This window comes from Poeciliopsis prolifica, unplaced genomic scaffold (assembly GCF_027474105.1).
Source record: "Poeciliopsis prolifica strain line A6 unplaced genomic scaffold, Auburn_PproV2 SCAFFOLD046, whole genome shotgun sequence".
In the NCBI taxonomy this organism is placed as follows: Eukaryota; Metazoa; Chordata; class Actinopteri; order Cyprinodontiformes; family Poeciliidae; genus Poeciliopsis; species Poeciliopsis prolifica.
In genome coordinates, this window is record NW_026562421.1 from 2,443,488 (window position 1) to 2,464,526 (window position 21,039).

Here is a 21,039-nt window from a genome sequence, read left to right on the forward strand (position 1 = left end):
GCTGTGTCGAAGCCACTGCAGTGCTGAAACTTCAGAGAGGATCACTGGGAATGTACAAACACTAAAGAAAGTGTGACATCGCTGAAGTGTTTTCTATTAATCTGGTCATTTTAATATTAATAACACAAAATGGGATATTAATGTTAAATAGTTAAAACATATCTGGCCCAAAGTACAAGTGAATTAGGCTTCCATTGTTGACTTCTCACAAAAAATATGAGTATGACAGCATGGACTTGCAATAATGTGCCAAAAATTAGCCTACTTTTATATTTACTTTGAATTTTAAAAAAAATTTAATTTAAAATCCAGATTTTTTTTTTTTTTTTTTTTTTTTTTGTGATTTAAAAACACCCAACAAAATCTAACTGTTTTGATCACAATAGTTATCTTAATTTTCATGACCAAAATATGTTCCTACATAGTATTTTCCATCCTGCTTTTGTGGAAATAAAAAAATGTGTTATATTTGTTGCTGCCTCTTGGTCAGGTCTTTTTTGAAACAGAAGTGTTTAATCTCAGTGGGGTTTTATCCAAGTAAAACAAAGACAAAAAGTAAAAATAAATAAATACATAAATAATGATGATAATAATAATAATTAAGAAATTAATTAAATTGCATGACATTTTGTTTTTGTGTCAAAAATGATTTTAAATTGTATTATACTCTTTAAAAAGCTCCATATTGCTTTAAATATATGTACTGTATATATTTTTAATTGTATATAAAAATAGAAAATGCTCTCTCGATATATATAAATATATTTATACTATATAAATTTAGTATATATATATAGATATCTATCTATCTATCTATCTATCTATCTATCTATCTATCTATCTATCTATCTATATATATATATATATATATATATATATATATATATATATATATATATATATATATATATATATATATATATATATATATATATATATATATATATATATATTAGAACTGGAGAGGGCCTGGAAGGTGAAGACCACAGTGGTGCCTGTGGTCATCGGGGCCCTCGGGGCACTAACCCCCAAACTGGATCAATGGCTACAACAGATCCCAGGAATAACATCAGACATCTCAGTCCAGAAATGTGCAGTCCTTGGCACAGCCAAGATACTGCGCAGAACCCTCAAGCTCCCAGGCCTCTGGTAGAGGACCCGAGCTCAGAGGATAAGAACCACCCGCGGTGGGTGAGAAGGGAATTTTTTATTAGGTGCCTATATATTTTTGCATCACCTCTAAATTAAAAAATATTGTAAGAGTATTGATTACTTTGGTAATATTTTGATGATCCCTTTGTTTTACTCGGTCATCTTTGCAATGTTTACAGCGTGCTCTGGTTCAAAACGTCATTACGTATTCCATGGTAGACCAATCAGCTCGCAGAAAGGCGTAAAACGGTCTCGCGCCCGGTAAAAGGGATTTGACAGATGCAAGTCTTGAGCGGATCCCCGCACTTCGCTTCCTCAGTGGGGCCGGAGGAGCCATGGCGGCTGCTGCCTGCGGACAGCACGGCGCTGTGGTAGCAACCGCAGTCAGCGGCAAAAAGACGGTCACTTACCGGGAATACAACAAGAGGAACCGGGAGAACTCCCGCCGAAGACAAGCAGCTCTTTTGTTCCTGACCAACATCTCTCTCGATGGCCGGCCAGTCCAGAGTAATTCAGCGGAGAATGGAAGGAGCTACAACAAAGAACCGGAGTTTGATGGAGCAAACCCCGGCACCGCAGCAGCGGATCCCCCTCACACGAACAGACTGTCGGCGTCTGTCAGTTGTGGGGTCGTTAGTCCCGGATCGAAGGCAGGTCTCCCAGTACCGCCGATCCTGGTCCTTCCGTCCGATAAAGGGCTTAACGATGTGGGGAGCACGGAGGTGCTGCTGGGATGCCGCCGAGGCTCGTTCCCGTCTCATGGGGACGGTAACCTGCTCTCCCCGTCCCCTTCCAACAACAGCCTGCTACCGTCTCCGCTGGGACCGCGGAAGTCCTCCACGCTGCTGTCGGTCCAGAGCTGCAACTCCGTGTCCTCCGAACCTCGGCACAGGTGAGACCAACGGCGCTGCGGTGTTTTGTAAATGTACATATGAAGCTGTAATTTCAGCGACCAGTAACGGTTTGGACCAGTCTCTCATTCAGTCTGGTCAAACTGAACGGATTCTGCGGGACCTTCACAGAAAGCAAAGACTCTGTCAAGCAAAGAGATGTCAAGTTGTAACCTGCCATAAATCCCTCTTTCATTTTCCTCTGCATCTGGCAAAAATGCTGGAAAGTGTGCAGGAGTCGTTTTTTTTTTGTTTGTTTTGTTTTCAGAAAAAGGTTTTAAGAGGATTTCAAATTGAATTAGAACAACAACAACAAAAATCAAGCAGCTTGTTCCTGCTTGATTTTTGATCCTTTCAAATTCATTCATATCCTTTCATCTTTTATTTGGATGTTACAAACTTCAATTCACTGGTAGGTCAAGGTACTTAATGGGCAAGGCAAGACAAGGCAACTTTATTTATATAGCACCTTTCAGCCAAAGACAATTCAAAGTGCTTGCACAAAAAAGTTAAAAACATACATTATTATAGCAGTGATCTGGAAGAAATTTATTAATTTATTGACGCTTTCATTGAAGAAACAGGAGAGAAAATGGTAAAATTGTCAATCCAAACAGTAAGGACTTTTTTTTCCCCCTAAGCATTATCAGTTGGAATTTATTGCGACAACAATAAATACGTTTTTATAATTAGCAATTTATTGTGATAAATGATAAAGGATGTCATAAATCCCAACATCTAAATTTAATACTTCCTAAAACTACTTTCTGCTGCAATTACAGCTGGAAGTTTTTTGGGGAGCTCTCTACGTTAACGTCAGATTTGTGGGGTGTGTTTGTCAACAAGGATGTTGTTTGGCAACCTAACCCTTCCTTAAGCGTCTCCACAACTTCCTCTCTGACTAGCCTGCTGTGATCCTTGGTCTTCATAATGCTCTTACGTCTCTAAAAAAGTCCTCTGAGGTCCATGTAAAGATAACTGGGTGTAGACAATCGAAGAATGGATGATTTTAATTTGATGTTTGCAAGGCACTGAAAACAGGGTCAGCTGTAGAAGCGCGCTAGTTGTTTGGTTTGGCAGGCAGGAAGTGCAACCAGGAACGGTTGAAAGCCACTAACAGATGGCATGAAGTCAAACCGTTTATTGTGGTGAAGTATCTCTCAGTCAGTGATGCTCAGGTGTTTTTACTGGTTATCAACAGCTGCTTTTCCATTAACCATTAAGTTGTGCAAACACGCCAATTTCGAAAAAACTAAAATTTTTCATAAAAGGCATGGGTGGTTTTTCAGCTATGTCAAAATAACTGCACACTTTGCTGGTTGTTGTAATGATGTTTCTAACTAACACTCCTTCCAGTCACATAGAGTCAATGCTGTTAGATGAAGCAGATAATTTTATTTCTGGTTGCTTCATCTGTTTGATTCAATTCCCTTTATCAGCTCAGCTGGTTGCTTTGGAAGTGATTGAGTTGGAGAGATGCAGCCGCTCCCAAAGGGGGAATAAATGTTGTCAACTGTTCTGGCTTCCTGCTGGGTCCCACTTTAAATGCACTTATCTCCTCAACTCCACGGTTTTATCTGGCTGCTTCCTGAACGAAGTCGCTGTCCGTCAGATAGAAGTATCAGCCTTGCTCTGTTTTGCATCGGTCTGAACAGGGAGACTCTGTGTGAAGTCCCGCCAGTGATTTTGCCAGCTGGCTCAACACTTTATTAGCCTGCTGACTGAACACACACTCTCTGACACGTGTGGCTGATGAACTTGCGCGCCTGCATGCAGCCGGCGCGGCTGCTGGTGTGGATACTCCAGGCTTTGATGCTGTTTAGATTCAGGGCTTGATCATCTGCATCTGCTGGTTTATAGTCATGTTGAGGGTTACCATGTGGCTGATCTTAAAGTTCAGGTTAGTGTTTTACCTATTTACATAAACGCTACATTTTAATACATTTATAGTAGGCTTGAGAAATGAGTAAATCTTTCTTAGATAATGGGATGAATTTGGCCTCGCCTCCTGAATCAACGTTTACACTAGCATGTACAATTATACATAATTGAAAAGCTTTAGTAGAGCCTACTGGACAGCCAATAAGAGTGTGGCAAGTGGATCCTGAATAGTAAGTCAACAACAAAACACTTGTCTTTTCCAGCAGCCATTGTACAGTGCATACAGTGGTAAAACCAGCTAACCAAATTCTTACTTTTACCTCTACTGTTTTGAAAAAGCTGAACTTCATTCTGGAAATGGCCTACTATTTTTTTCAGTCAAGAAGGTTTTGATTTCACAAAGCCTCTTTGTATTTAAATGCACTTCTTTAATAATTTAAGTAGATATTTGGGTTTTTTTTCTTTGACAAAGTATGACACTTGTCATGGCAATATGATTGTGTTCTCGATTGCATAAAAAAGACTGTGGGAGTGCGGTATTTGTTAGGATATTATATTTCAAGAACCATGCAGTAATGCTCTCCATGCATGTCAGATAGATACAGTGACCAAACCTGATATGTATTTTACTAACTGAGGTAAGCATTACAGGATTGGTGGAGACATTACCATAATGGAAAAAAAAACTACAGAAAAAGTAGATTTTATTCGTTTACAAATGTTAAGTTTTGTTTAAAACTGATTTTACAAATTATATTGGAGATGGTGAAACATTTCTGTAAATGTCTTTGTAAACATCGTTCATCATAAATCCTGATTAGCTGCACTGTGGTTAAACATTCAGGTGCTGACTGGTGAAAAGTCTGTTTCACAACAATGAGATGTTGGTCAATTATTTCTGTCAGTTTGTAGTTTCTCTTTCAAAACCTTCTGACGTTTCGCTGTAATTGGCCTCCAGAAGAATTTGCCCTCCAGCGTTGGTAAGATTTTTCTCCCGTCTGATTGAGAACGCTTTGCAGATAAGACTCTGTTTAGGATGTCCGGTCATGTTCTCAGTGACAACTCTGTGTGTTAACTTTGCAGAACTATTCCAGCTCAGAGTCTGAAGCATTTAGCTGCAAGGTGAACAGTGACTCTGTGTTCCCATGATGCATTTTGTTCTTTTACTTACCCTCTGTTAACCAACTGAAAGATTATTCTCATGTAGAAACAGAAGACAGCGTAAAAGCCTAATATCCTAGTAGGACTTGTATATTTTTGCATTGATGGAATATTTACATAAAATTTAATCATATTTTTATAATATGTAGTTTGCATATTATCTAAAGTGACGTTAATTCAGTTATTATATAGTCTTGCATCTGAATTATGTCCTGGGGGAAAGGCCCTTTGCCTTCTGTCGCTGCATGTTTGCAAATATCCAGGAATACACTGAGACATGAAGCACAGAGTTTTAAAGGTTATATTAGGTTCTGAAATACTTTATATCAAAGTAAGCAAATGCATCTGTAAACCCAGAGGACAAAATTCAAAGGTCATTATGCAGAAATGTATGATTAGAAAAGACTGTCTGCAGCCAGTCAAAATGGCTGCAGACAGTTTGCTGCAGCTCACTGACCTTTTAAGATCCTCCATAGTTAGCACTTTTTGAACATGAGGTTTGGCTCCAAAAATGGTTTTTGAGAAGGCCATTCATTTAGCTTTGACACTGAGAAGAAAAATATTACTTTTTCTCAACTTGTTGTTGTGCCTAAAAATGCAAAAGTTTGCAAACAATGTTCAGTTATTTGAAAAACTTTATGCTCACAAGCAACGACCCATAGTCACTTCAATGGTTCAGTGGTGGTATTACTAGTTAGAGTTGACCTCTTGTCACCATCCTTGTCCTCCAGCCTTAGGAGCTAGATTTCTACTTGTCTCTTAATCCGAGATGAGAAGTGTTTTCAACAGATTGATGTTTGTGAAGATTTCTTCACCTTTTGGACAAAGCTCAGGTTGTTTGTTACTGTTTTGCCACACATGCTTCTCATTCCTGAGAGAAAGTAGATTTTGTTTGTCAAAAAAACAATATTTTCTTGTTTTCAGTCTGTTGTTGCAGATAGTACGTTATCAGAAACCTGAAGGCTCTGTTTGCGTCAGAAATGTTTTAAAAAATTTTTGTTGTCAATTCAAAGGATGAATTACCAGTTATTTTGTGTTTCACACTTTCAAAGTTTAGTTTCACTGAAGTATGATCACATTTGCCCTTTAAGTTGTGTTGTGGTTTTTGGGGAAAAGAAATAAAGTATTGGACTGTTTTGAACTGTAAAGGTCCTGATCTAAATGAGTAATGACATCCAGTCAGGCCTGAACGGTTCAATGACCTCAGAGTTGGAGAAGAAAACCTGACGCTGCACCGATGAAACAAGCGAGTTTCTCCATGAAACCGATGATTTGGTGTTTCCCCTGATGACCTCAGACTGTGAAGTCATAATTGGCTAATATGTAACACTGCAAGGAACCGGTTAGTGCAGCAAATATCTAACACCAAAAAGGGAAGAAAAAAAAAAGAGCAAGCAGTGTGCGTGGTGAGAATGACACAGCGTAACGACCTAAATAAAGGAATTAATTACATAATTTTTAATCAGATAATTACTAATAATCAGATGATTTATTTGAATAACGTTTGCATCACATATATTCCATAACCATATGTGGAAGAAAACTGGGACCCTATTTGATTAATAATAACTTGGAATCATTGTATAATGGAATGGACATGTAATTAAATACGCAACTATTTTTTTCTGCTAGCATTACGTCGTCCTTACACTTATTTTTATCTTTTAGTCAAATTAGTAACATTGAGTTTTGGTTTGCTTCACATTTTCTTCATTAAAATTAACTTATTTTGATACCTGAGGATGTTTATTGTTGAAATATTATAATATCTTAACATAACCTGCTTAGAGGAAATCAACATCATGATGTCAGCATGACTAAATAAGAAGTGAAAAAAAAATAAGAAGAAAAAAAAAACTGACCCAGCGACAATCGAGACAAAAAATTTTTTTAAACATGAAGAAAAATATCGCCACAGTGATTGGCAATAATATGCATCCAATTTGTTTCGTAACTATTTGTAATTTATAGTGTGGAATATTTGTCAGATATGAACTTATGTATAAAAAAAAAACAAAACATTTTCTTAAGGAATTTGGACCACATTTGATCAGCTTTTGCTCAAAAACAAAACTGATCCAATTAGAGCTGAAGGTATCGTATTATAAAAAAAGAAACACAAATGAATTATAAGTTTAGAATCTTTTTTACCTTTTACTGTAATTGTGAGACTTAAAAAAGGTAAATTCTCACTGGAATTTGTGGCATTAGAACAAGATAAAAATCTAAATTATACTGTCTACAGATTCTTCAAATTTAGATTGGTGAAACTTTTACTTGGGGACTCTTAGATTTTTTAAAATACTATTAAGGTCATGAAAATCTTATGAGTTGGATGTATAGTTACATCTCCCTCCCTGTCTTTTTAATCAGTTTGGCAGAATCCAGATGGACTATTATACTTTTATGATTTAATTCCTTGTATGTTTCTAACAGAATACTTTTGAAATGATTGTATAATGTGCTCATTTTTAAAGTGCAAAGTATTGCACAATCCATACTCAATCAAAGGTGACTCGTTACCTGAGTAATCATCCTGTCATTTAGATTCATTTGTTGTGGTGAATTATCAGATTAAACACTGGACTGCTTAATCAGACACAACTCACTGAAAACGGACATGTTTACTATGTTCATAAAAATAGGCTAGCTAGAAGCTGACTGACATCATCTGTATGCCTTGGTGTGTGTTCCTGTTTAAAAACTGCCAAGCCCCATTTCTCTGCTTTCACACACAAGCACAGGCATGCTTTCTTTCTGAAACCTTCACTCCTTTCGTTCACAGCTTTCACTCACATAACGTACAGGTAACACCAGTTACATTAGGGATAATATCAAAATCTTATATTAATATTGCCATTATAGCTGATATTTACTGATATATGTGTATATTTCAATACCCTTCCAGCTACTCACAAACCTGTGCAACCTACTATCGCTGTCAGATAACCAAACAAATACCACATGGCCAATCTCTGTCCCTCGAGAAATGCAAACAACACCAAAATAGAAATTACAATCTGCGTTTATCGACACACTTTCTTATCAATTTGATACCATTATATTAAAAAAATTATGAACACTGGCCAAAACCTATGTTAATGACAAAACGTCTAAGTGAATTGCTACAAAAGGGGACTTGCAGTAAAGCTTGTGACCCCTCTGAAAAGGTTACTGACTACTTTAATAGTACAAACATCAAATATTCCTAAATGTGCATTAATACACACAGTGGAAATCGCCTTAGCAGTACTGCAGAAGCTAACATCCTTATTTCAGCCAATCAGCGGTGAGAAAAATTAGTTTTAGCTCCTGGATTTACAAACGCCAGGCAATAGTTGGTCAAATAGCATCATGCCTTTAGTATTTCAGCTTCTTGAGCTTAGTCCAACAACATTTTATAACCTGGCAACATGACCCCAAGTTACTTAAAGTCACTCCACTGTGCTGTGAACTTCTTCAGTTCATGTTTGACTGTCTAGTTTGAAGATGTCAACAAAATCACATCATCTGCAAATGGGATAACAGATAAGATCCTGGGGCTATTTCAGCAGTTTATGCATGCACTCTGATAGCTCCAACTCAAGTAGCCACTTTCATGTTGGAGTGCTTGACCCAGAAAAAAACCCCAAGTGATTTTCTTTTTGCTCTTTTTGGTGTCGGAGCTTAACACCAAGTCAAACATAGTTACTGAAATTACATATTATGGAAGCATCACATTAACCAGCAGACTGTGTTGTTGGATATAAAATGACCCAGGAATGTTAATTCTAGAGTGCAAATTTCTCCTCTGTAGGATGCAGAGCCTACATCAAGGGAAAATGAGGCCATGGCTTTTGGAAGTGGAAAGTTAGTTGTTTGTCCAGAATGAGAGGCTGTGAGGAGAAACGGTAGTGGAGCTTTACTGTCGAAAATCTGATTTCATACCCCATTTGAAACAATTACAAGTAAGTTAAGGGGAGAATATTGCTCTCAGCTTTGGAAGGGCTTTAATATAATGGGTAATCTGTGCTTTTCAAAGACAGATTAAAATGTCTGTGTTGATTTAAGCTGGTGTGCTACTTTGGTTTGGTGGAGGAAGAAATGGCTGCCAGCTCATTAGAAAGCAGTAGTGAGCATCTTCGGACGGTTTGGATGGCAGCTGCGCGTGTTTGGCGTCATCTTTGGGGCTCAGCTTTTATTTTGACTTTATTTTTTTAGCTCTGCTCCAGACTGGCAGCATGATGATGCAGCCTTCAGTGAAGAACATCTGTTTTATGTCTCTCTGCTTGGTTTTAGCTATAAAAACGGTAGTTCTAAAAATATGTTTAGGCTGTCACGAACGGGGCATCAAAGCTGATATTTTTACAATGAAAACGAAAAAGGGAGACTAAGGCAACAGGAAGCAGTGAAGAACTGAAAATGATTGCAACTTTGATAAGACAATTACAGCTTTTCTTAGACTGTCTGGATGATTCAATGTGTCCTTTGTTATGCAATGACAGACAGTCTAACACTCGCAGCTCAAAGGTCTGAAGTCAAGTTCTTCAGTTGGAAATTAAGCTGTAATTTTAAGTTTTTATTATAAACATACACTGAGCAGAGAGTATAATGAGAAAACACAAGAATGCCATTCCTCCCACTTAAACAAAACATAAATCATTTATAAAATGCTCTTTACTCTCATAGTGTCTTTTTCTGCTTTATTTGAGCTATAAATCCATTAAAGCAGCAGCTGTTATAAGTGATAGGGTACAGAACATGCCTCAAACTGGGTAAAATCAATCTGCGGCTCAGACCAATTCATCATCTCAGACCCAAAAACATGACCCCACTGTATCAGTATCAGAGTTCCCTTAATTTTGCCTTCCTGCCTTCCCTCTTTCCTTTGTTTTTTTCAAAAAATTCCTTTAAAAGTCAACTCAACCATGCAGAGCTTCATCATTTACTTTCTGACTTGGCTCATATGTTCGCTTTTGATATGACTTGTCAATTATTCAGTTCTTAACATGTTTTCTGTGAGATTCGGTTAATTGACTGTGGATTTTTCATAGAGAAAGGCATCTGAACTTCTTTATAAATGTCAGATTTTTCTTCAGAAGTCTAAAATTTTAAGAGCTAGAGTTTCAGGTCTGACGAAGAACTTAGTTGAAAACCATTTAAGTTTTCCCCCCAATAAATTAATCACTGTTAGTCAGAATTTGGACACATCTTTTTGCTAATAGCCAATCTTTTGTGAGCAACATATTTTTGTGATTGAAAATCAAGGCACAAATTTGGTAAAAAATATTCCCTGATTTTGTGTTGGTGTTTCAGATGTTTTTAATCCATCTTCAGCGATTGTCATCATCTTTGTACGGTAAAGGTCACTTCCTGTCAGAATGTTGGTCAACAAAGTTCTTCATGTGAACCACAGTCATCATCACCATCATGTCGAGCATCAAGGGAGTTATCCCACCGGATTTTTCCATTCCCACAGAGGGGGAAGTTTCCACAACATCCCAGAGATGTGAAGCAGGCTGGTTCTCATGGAAATGGGACGCTGGTGTTGTGATAATGAGTCTGGAGATCTATGGCTCAGATACTGCGACGGATTTAGAATGACTGGGAGAGGACTGGTGTCTGTGATCTCACTGGGTGACAGAGTAACATTTGCTGCGATGATGAACCCACCATTCTGACAGCTTGATGATAGGAATTGTGTTTGCAGATTGGTTTGTGCTTCATTAAATCTGATTCTTATTTGCACATGCCAGCGCTGAGTTAAATGCTGTCATTACTCTGGCTCTAAATATAACTTTGGCCACTATTCAGCAATTTTCTGAAAGGGATGGGTATTTATTTGGGCACAGGCTAAAATTAAATGACTGGATAAACACTGCAGTCATTTAAGTTAAAATTAACTCTCAGACTTGGACAGATTGGGATGTTATGACTGTCATAAGAAGCATTATTATGTTGACTGTCATCATAATTATTGAGCTGCAAAAGCTGCTGATATCTGGACCTTCCCACACATTGGATTCATCCAGTAATTCTCTATGATTTTCTTTTCTGATAGTTCCCATGAACATGTAATGCTCAGAATATTCCATCATGTGAATGAGGTTATAATGCTAAAGATAGAAATTCTTAAAATGCATTATTTTGGTGAAGTAGTGCTCAAAATATAGAGAGTGGATATTTTTACTGAATATATTTTTATTTTTATCCTGTGGAGATCACTTGATCTACATTTCTGTAAAAAAAATTATTCTGATCATGTTCTGACCGGCCACTTTAATTAAACTTGAGTTTATTTATGTAGAAAGTCCAGTTCGTTTGGGGAGGTGTGAACACGCAATTAAACTCTGATTTGGACCAAAACGGCGAACGCTAGTCCCCCTACAAACCTATAGGTCTCGGTTCAGTTGAAGTGAAGTCTGGTGCATTTCGAATGTGTAGGTGGATGCCAAGCGGACCAGAAACTGCTCCAAAAGCAGGAAGCAGACTGTAGTGCAGAGCATTCTGGGTAAAGGCAACCAAAGCAAACACAAAAATTTAGTGCTCATGGGAAAAATGGCGGGAAAAGTCCTACAGCCTCTAAAATCTGACACGACTCCAGTTTTGTTTACATTTAGTGAAGAAGAAAGTTGCGCTCAAACTCTTTTGTGTCGTTTCCTTCAGTGGTTCTTGGTGCAGCGCCACCAAAGGTGAGAGAGTGAACAGGTTCTTCAAAGGGTTTGATTCGTTTGACAGTGCAATGTGGAAGAGAACCAGCTGAAAATGTAACAAATTTCACAATTTTGTTTCCTAATCTACTAGATTATCATGTGTGAAAACGCACTAAGACTCTGTATAAAAGGAGACAAAAACAAAGTAATTACACCCCTGACAGATAGGCCTTCTCTATAAAAGAGAGAACCAAACATGTTAAACTGGATGCTAATGGTGCTGCATGAGTCAGCTGGCGAAGCAGGATGTCTTCAGTTCCAGGTCTGATTCCATTTGCTCTTATCATCTTGCAGCTGATGCACATTCCTTAAATGATCAAGTTTAACTTGATGCTACATTGTGTGAGAGAGCTTAGTGATGAGGAAATGTCTATTCTACTGCTTCCAGCACCTCCTGAGAAGGCTGCTTATCAAACTGTTTCTGTTCCCTCGTCGTCCTTGGATCATGTTTGCTTCCACCAAGGCTACGTGCAGACAGAACCATGACCCACTTCCTGTTCCCTTTTTATATGAAGGACTCAAAATTAACAAAGCTTTTCCCGGTCCATTTACTGAGCATCTGGATTTGAACTGCCCTGTTCTTTGGTTTCTGCTGAGAAACTGAAAATGCATGGATGGATCCATCCATCCATCCATCCATCCATCCATCCATCCATCCATCCATCCATCCATCCATTCTTTCATTTATTTATCCAACCCCAAATCATCCATCTCTGGAAAATTAACTTTTGACATGAATATTCAGAACATTTTATATTTTACTGGTATGTAAATATTTCTTTACCTATTTTTAAAACAGCCTAGTTCAAACCTGAGGTCAGTCATTTTGATTTTTGGTTCATATTATGCATGTGCCATGTATGGACCTGTATAAGAACCAAGAGCAGAAATGCAACTGTTTCACACCATCAACAGAAAATGTAAAACCAAAAGTAAACCATGATGGAATTGTTTTAAACCTAGTTTCATTCATGAAGGGAGCTGATCATTAGCGTGCAGCAACAGTTGTGGGAGGGGTAGCATTTCAACATTATTTTGCGTACTGCCATGTGCAGTTTGGTCTCTCCAGCACGTCTCTTACTTTTCAGCCAATGTATTAAAAAAGTGCGATGGTTTTGAAATTAACTTTTTAAAATCTAGGGTTTGACATCAGCTGATTTTACTGGGAAAAATGAGGTAATTGTTAATCATCATTGGAATAGAAATATCTGGCTACTGGCTGCCCTGACAGGAATATCAGCACCATCCATGGAAAAAGCTGTAAAACTAAAACCTGATTTGACATCATTTGTGATAAATTAATTTTATGAAGTGTGATGTTGTCATGAATTTAAAACTATTAAGTGTGTTTCCAGTGAGACAGAGTTTCCACATATTTCTCCCTGAGGAAGATGAATGTCCTGCAAAAACATGTCTGGGAGGTGGAATGACCAGCAGAGGGTAGAGCGTCTTAAATCCATCGTGTCTGACGAGAAACATCTTAGTGCCCAGATGTTCCAGCTGAATGACACACACTCTCAATAAACATGTATTAGTGAGTCAGGCAGTGAGCAGCAGTGATAACAGTGATTTAAAGCCCATGTGCTGTGGAATCAGCAGGTCAGTCCCAGAAAAACAGCAACAGATGCTCCCTCTGTGTGTGTGGCGGCATCCGTGTGTGTGTGTGTGTGTGTGTGTGTGTGTGTGTGTGTGTGTGTGCATATTCACAGTTGTGTAACCATTGTGATTCACTCCAGGGGCTTGTGGTTTTAAATCTGCAATTGCTGTGTGTTTTTATGTCTGTATGTGTGTAAAAATGTTTCATTTAAAATGGCTTGAGTCTTTTTTTGGGGTCCTTCACACAACCTGGAAGAGACATAATGATAAAAATAGCATGAGTTGGATTTAAAGGAAACTTGCCAGTAGCTCTGACATGATAACAAATTTTGCTGGATAATAAATTTTTCCAGTAATTATAGCGATAAACAATAACATTGTTGTTTTGAGACCATTTTCAATTAAAGTATCTCTGGAAAAAATAAAGAGATCACTGGACAGAACTCTGAACTCTTCCTGAGTAAAAACATTAGTATTGCTGTGTCTTTGCACTGCAAGCACTGCAGCTTTTTTGTTATTTTGACAATTTCTTGTTTTCTGAAAATAAATACTACATTTTTGCTTGGAATTTTGGAGACATGTTATCAATAGTTCATAGGATAAAACAACAATGTTCATTTAACTCAAACATATAGCTATAAAAAGTAAAATTGGAGAAATTGACATTTTTAAATGATCTGTTAATTGTTTCCAGGCCTGTATGTTGATCATTTTTACTCCCTCAGACCTGTAAGGTGTTGATAATGTGGATGATGTGGCTAAAGCCTCAATCTCTCTAGTCTATTTGCATTATTATATAACATTTTATATATATTTTATTGCATCAAATATACATCAGCTTTAACATTGGTATCAGCTGATGTTAGTCATTTTCTTTTAACACATTGGTTCTGGTACCAGAAACAACACTGGGCTGATATGTATAATTGATGTTTATGTCCATCTTGTTACTGTTTGTGTTCATGTTCAAGGAGCGGGAACGGAGGATGTTGGTCATGTTAAACTGAAGGAGAGATGCAATGTTAGTAGTAATATTAGTTTTAAGGTGATGAAAGGGTAGGGAAATGTAAATATTGATAAATGTCACTATCGTCACTGTAATATTAATATTGTGTACTAATATTGGCCCAAATGTTCATACCCACTGATGACGACTGCTGTTTAAAGTGGAGGTTCTTCTATGATTTAACATGCATTACATTTACCTGGGCAGGTAATTAACTTACTGCTTTCAAATATCATCCATTATCATCCACCAAATGAGAAAGTCTGTGCAGATATGAAAACTTTTGGATGACTGTTGTTGTCATCAGTGTGTTAGGGCTGTGGAATAGAAATGTTTTGTGTATTTTCTGAAATTTTGCATGCTTGCTGCACCCAAGTGCAGGTGTCATGTGGGCGAGACAAACTAATGCTGATGTCAGTGTTATGTAAGAGCTGTGATGTCATCACGCTGAGCTCCTTGGCCTGCTTTCATGGTTAGGTCTGTCGTTTTTAAATCCATAAGGTCAACACAGCAACGCAACCTGACCTTCAGCACTCACACACCAGCTCTATTTCCGCATCTTAAATGTCAATATTTACGGCACTGTAATTACTTCAAACATTGTTTGTTCAAAGTCAAATAAGATGGAGTCTTACAGTGCCTGCTGGTTTGATGTACAGATGATTTTCTGAAGTACAAGTAAACTCCTTTCATTAATATTTATGTTTCTTCTGTCTGCAGAACTCGGAACCTTTCTGGTGGTTCTCCGAGGCCCCGACAAGCTAAGAAGATCCACTTCATTAAAAACATGAAGCAGTACGACACCAGAGGCAGCAGGTGGGACACAAACAGAAACATGTTATTGTTCTGCACCATTAACCTATAGATTATGGAAATCCTGTGCAAAAACAAAGTCTGATCCAGCTTTTCTGTTTGTCACAGTTAACTTTTCTGCTCTAGAGCGAGTGTAGATAGAAAAAAAGAAAATATCCACCAAAAAACACAGAAGTTCATATTTATCAAAAATTTTGTAGAAAAACTTTGGAAATTTAAGAGTTTCAAAGTGAAAATTTGCTAGAAGAAACTCAGAAATTTTGACATTAATCACAGAAATTTTCTAGGTAAAACAAGGCAATTCAAAAGTAAAACAAATAGAACTTGCAACTTTCAAACTTGAGCAAGGACAGGGAGAAACAAATGAAAGAGTATGAGGGTCATTATTTAAAAAAAAAAGTAAATTTCTGTCAAAAAATTTAAAATTCTGAGATGAATCTCAAAAAACTTTTATTAAAACTTGGAAATTTCTGAATTTCAAGTCTAAAATTTACTGAAGTTTTGAAATGAGTCACATAAATCTTCTAGAAAATGTCTCGTTTCTAAAGTTAAAAAAATTTGGCTTTTGAAACTCAGAAATTTCAGTTTTTCTAGAAAATTTCTGAGATTAATCTAAAAATTTCCAAATTTTTGGCAGAAATGTTTTTTTTTTTATTTTTATAATGGCCCTAATACGCTTTCATATGTTTCACCTTGTCCTTGATTAAGTTTGAAAGTATAAGTTTAATTTTAGCCAACACTGTTCCATTGCTGCAGCCAAGTGTACATCCAGGTGCTGCAGCATGCTGAGCCTTCCTGTTCACACCGTTTGAAGTTACTGAAGAACAACAGCAATAGAAAGGAAGGTCAGGCCAGCTGGCTGGCACGCCAGGCCTCTAAATATCTGTGCAGCTTAAACAGAAGTGACACGAAGGCTGCAACAAACACCAGTAGGAAGCATTTTAGCGCGCATGCACAAGTGTTATTGTCAGGACTAATCACTCACTGCTTCTCCAAAGAAAATTATGTTGAAACAGCAGAAATCCAGATCTGCTCTTGGACATCTGCCGTTTGTTTTAACCCCGCTGAGCTGCACATTCCCAGCAGTGAGTCACTGTTGTCCTTTGACAGCGGACTGGCTCTTGGAAAACCTGTGATGCATTTATGGAAATATGGAGATGCAAGGTTTAGTAGTTAACCTGTTAGAAAATCTCAGTTATTATGTCTCAAATCTAAAAATGAGTGTTGATGTTCCGAGTGCAGAGTACTCTGAACATAAAAGCCCTGAGGCTTTTATTGTGAAGGTGTAAATTAGACACTTGTCAAACAGCTTCAGGCTCATGTTCTTGTTTTCCTGTCCTGCTGAGAACAAGCAAGCTGTGGAATAATTTACACTGCTACTCAGACATACAGACCAGACCATCCTGAATATCAAAACACTAAAGAAAAGCAACCTTATAGGCAACCAGAAGCTACAGGAGGCAAAACAGTCGAGTCATTTCCTGTCTCTGTATAGAAAGAGGACAAAAATATCTTTAAAAAGCCTTTCTAGTAGTTATAAACTGAAACAGGCTGCTGCTTTTAGCATTGCAGCTCAGGTTGAAATATTTCTGTGTCTGAGGTGGTGTGTTTAAGAAACATGAAAAAAATTTTTTGAAAGGTTTATATAGAAATGCATGGACTGTCCCTCACTGACAAACTAATAACACTGGTTTCAGGAATTAACACTGTAAAACGTTACAGCCAGGGAGAACTCTTTGGGTCTAATTATTTGGTAGTGATGCCAAGAAAATACCTTTTCTGTATCGATTTTAAAATCTCCATTGACTTTAAATGCAATTTGATGAGACAAATGTGGAGCTTTTCATCAACAAACATTAAAGTTGTGCTTGGAAATAAATATTTCCACTGTCAACCTTCTTTTGTAATGAACAAGGAAAGGAGATTATGACAAATTATAAATAGAAATCTGGCAAAAAAAAAAAGAAAGAAAACAAGTTGTCTATGGGTCAGGAGATAAGTTCCTGCTGTGTATTTTTATCATATAATAACTATGCTCAAATAAAGGTTGTATTTTCTTTCATTTTCACTGACATGGACAACAGGAGGAAGTGTGGCACTGCTGGGGAAGCCTGGACTTTGTCAATCTGAAGTGTTCACTTCTATTCTCGTCCTTCCTGCAGAGAGCATAAATTAAACCTGGGCATCAAGAGAGCTGAGGACAGTTTATCAGCGTGAGAAATGATTGTTGTAAAAACAGGTCCAGCTGGGAGCATTGAGACATGTTTGTAGTTTAGCCAAGATTATCATTATTAATTGGAATTAATAATCGTAACAATAAATCTGAATTCTTCTAGGAGATGTATCACAATAAATGATAAATACTACAAAAAATGTCCAGCCCTTCATAAAACCTTTGTCTTAACTGAGGATCAAAACATTCCTTACATAAATAAATCTTATCTCAAATGTTTTGGACAGAAGGAAAAGTGTTAATAAACCCATATCAGTCAACAAAAACATTTCATTTGTGACAAAAGTTTGTTTTCCTCTGGCTGTTTTTCAGAGTCTAGTTGCTCTTTCATTGCACTCTCCTTTGGCCCGTTCTTAGACATGGAGCAAACTCAGATTGGCAAATGGAAAACCCCCATTAGCTCTTTATTGTGCTTCTCTTTAACCTTTGATGAGTAATGGTTACAGAATGTTTAAATGGAGCCAGATTAAATACAAAGCTCAGCAGAATCCTGTGTTGAATTGAGGGATTAGTACTTTCTGTTTTTTCCTGATCAGATTTTATGTTATGAGTCAAAAAATCCCTTCATTAAATCTCCGTTTTGCTGCGATTTCATTTTTCAGGTTCCTCCAACTTGATTTGCTGCCACCTTGGTTTCTGTTTCTGCACCTCAGCTTATTTTAGAAATGATCTGACAAAATGAAGCAATATTTTTCTTGTCTAGTTGGTAGATCTGTATAATTTATTTCTTGCCTTTTTTTATTTTAATATCAATCTCAGTAAATTCAATCTCAGTAAATTCATATTGGTTCATAAAAAGACAAAAATTATTTTTAATGGAATTTGAAATAAACGTCTACAAATAAATAAATAACATGTAGTTCAGAGGTGTCCAAAGTGCGGCCCGGGGGCCATTTACAGCCTTCTGAAGGATTTTGTGTGGCCCCAAACCTCAGAGCAAGTTTAGGTGGTTCATGCAAATGGACACAATTTTTTTTTATCTAGAGCTAAAAAAAAATTTCAGATAAATAACATCTTTAAAAAAAAAAAAGATACAAATTTCCATTTATCAACATTTCTGCAAACTATGACCTACTTTTGCTCAACACAAATCATTCAAGTGTTCACTTCTATTCACAAAAGAAAATAATCAACCCTAAAAAGTTAGAAACTGTTTACCTGTCTTATGATAACACAATTTTGGAAATCCTTTTTTTACATTTTTCTCTGCAATTATTGAATAAAAAAGGGGAAAAAGCCCAAAAAGTTTGTTTTTTGAAGGTCGAAAGGTTCAATTTCCCGATTTTGGCCCAAAAGGTTTGGACAACACTGGTGTACTAGTTAGAAGTTATCAAACAAATAAGCACAACTGAACAAGTGTAGAAGTGTAAAATGACTTCCATGTTCCAACATCTTTGCTGAACCCAAAATGTTGTCAGATGATTAATGTTTTGGGGAATGGTCTGCTGCTCGTCCTTTTCAACTAGCTCTCCCGCCTCCATTTCAACATTTGAAATTTCCTCCATTTTCTCAACCTTATCATCTCTTTCACTTCTTTTTACAAACTGGATGGGGGTTTTAAAACACCCAAAATACAGACATGAGCAAAATTACGTCAATCTATGTCATACATTTTGGTGTTAATTTTCAGTTTATTTTAATTTCGAACCTCCAGATCACCAATTCGATCTGGAGGTCTGTTATGAAGTCAGTTATGTGACAATGCCACTGGATGTTATGAAAACAGCTCGGTGAACTTGAGGTCTCCCCAGCTGGGTTCTGACTGCAGCAGTCATGTTGTGATTGGTCCACTGCTTCCTCTCCTCTGCTTGGCGACTTCCTGTTCTTGACTTTCCCACTGATCATCAGAGACAAGCTGGGCGACCGTGTCGAAGGTCCACTTTGAGATAAAGCCCCCCCCCTGAAAATCTAAAAACAAAAGCTTTTTTTTTTTCACTAATCCCTTAGCTATAGAGCCAATGTCAGCGCTAATCTCATAAAGCCATGCATGCCATATTAGCCAAGGTTTCTTTTAAATCTCTGTTTAATTTGTGAATATTGTTAAATCCAGTTTATGTAACCACTTCAGCAGATTTGCTGCTCTCTCTGCCAGCGTTCTGATTAACTTCAGAGCTGATCTGGCTGCGTTTTAGTGTAGCATCTGCTTCGCTTTAGCAATTTTAAAACAGGCTGCTTGTAATTTTGTGGTCATCCTCATTGTTTTGCGTCACTCCGACACTGACCTCTGTTTCAGAGAAACACAAGGTCAGTAAATATGAAGTTGTCCAAAGGCTTCATGTTGAAATCGGATAAGCATGTGGTTTGTGTTTTCACACACTTGTCTTAATTGTGAGCCTAAGTGTTGCAGTGTAAACATGTTTCTCCAGAGCGGCTCTCCTCAGGGGTTTGAGCTCAGTAGGAGATGCTTTAAAAACACACACACACGCACGTACACACACACACACACTCTCTCTCACACTCCAGGCGGAGCACTGATGAGACGTCATAGTTAACACATCAAAGCATAGATGCATGAAAAGCAGCTTTCTTCTTTAAAAAAAACACAAAATGATTTCATTTGTAAGTAGGGGCGAGGATTTATCATATCGTTGATCATTTATTCTGATATTTTTTATCATAATTAGAATTTTTATTTCTCGTTCTCATGATAAATCTCAGTAAATAATGTTTGAAGCCTCCCAAAACTGTCTTTATTGAAATTTTTATTGAAAAAGGATAAAATAGGACGACTATCAATAAATATCAGTACATTTGAAAATATGTGTGCAGTTTAGTGATAAAAATCGCATTTCTTAATGGACTAGTGTCTTGAAGAAACATTACAAATAAGAATGTTTTTCAAGAGCAGTGTGCGTTTGTGGGGCTGGGATTTTGCGACATGCAGTCACAGCCTTAGAAAATAAGTAATAAGTTCTCATCAACACTTTCATCATTATCACAGTGGTACCTCAAAATATTTTGATAAAACTTTATGTTCATATTGTCCACTCCTATTTTTAAGGCTTTCATCCGAAACCAAACACCCAACTTTATCACACAGCTCAGTTCTCCAAGTAAATTATAGTAAACCTTTGATGTTGTGGATGAAAATGCATGATGACCTGGCACTGCAAGAAAAATAAACTCAGTAGGTAGCTCAAATTAACAATTCAAAACAAAAACCATGCTCAGGATTTTTGCTCATTAATTTATCTGGTTAAATTAAAGAAAGAGAAGCACACACCTCCAGGCTGCGTGGATAGGCTGGTTTCTGGGAGTGTTAGGTCTTTCAGCTCCTGAATGTGATTTTTACTACATCATACTGAAGCCCTGATGTCGTGTTTAGCAAAGGGGTCAAGTTGGAGGAGAAAGACTGAGGTACCAGGATTTCTCTTTTCTTTTTTTTTTTTTTACACATTCTAGGTTAACTCTTTGTGAATGCGACCTAAAAGCTATCAGAAGCAAGTATAAACATGGGATAATATTAAAAAATATTAAAATATCCAGAAGAGATTTTACTGTTGCGTGGAACAAAAAAAGAATGATGTTGAAACACAACTTGACCCAAAGGATTCCCCCTTTCTCTGGTACAGAAAATACTAAAATGACCAAATTCAAGGTATCAAACATATTTAC

The 21,039-nt window shown here is 37.2% G+C and overlaps 1 protein-coding gene across 1 annotated transcript in view; it reads left to right on the top strand.

The window, feature by feature from the left end:
- The first annotated feature begins 1,383 nt into the window (after positions 1-1,383).
- Positions 1,384-21,039, top strand: part of cables2b (Cdk5 and Abl enzyme substrate 2b) — a 35,973-nt gene continuing 16,317 nt past the window's right edge. Inside the window, exons 1-2 of the mRNA XM_055056800.1 lie at positions 1,384-2,044; positions 15,099-15,194. Coding sequence (XP_054912775.1) covers positions 1,488-2,044; positions 15,099-15,194 — 653 coding nt within the window. The 5' untranslated portion in view covers positions 1,384-1,487. The remainder of the gene's footprint in view (positions 2,045-15,098; positions 15,195-21,039) is intronic.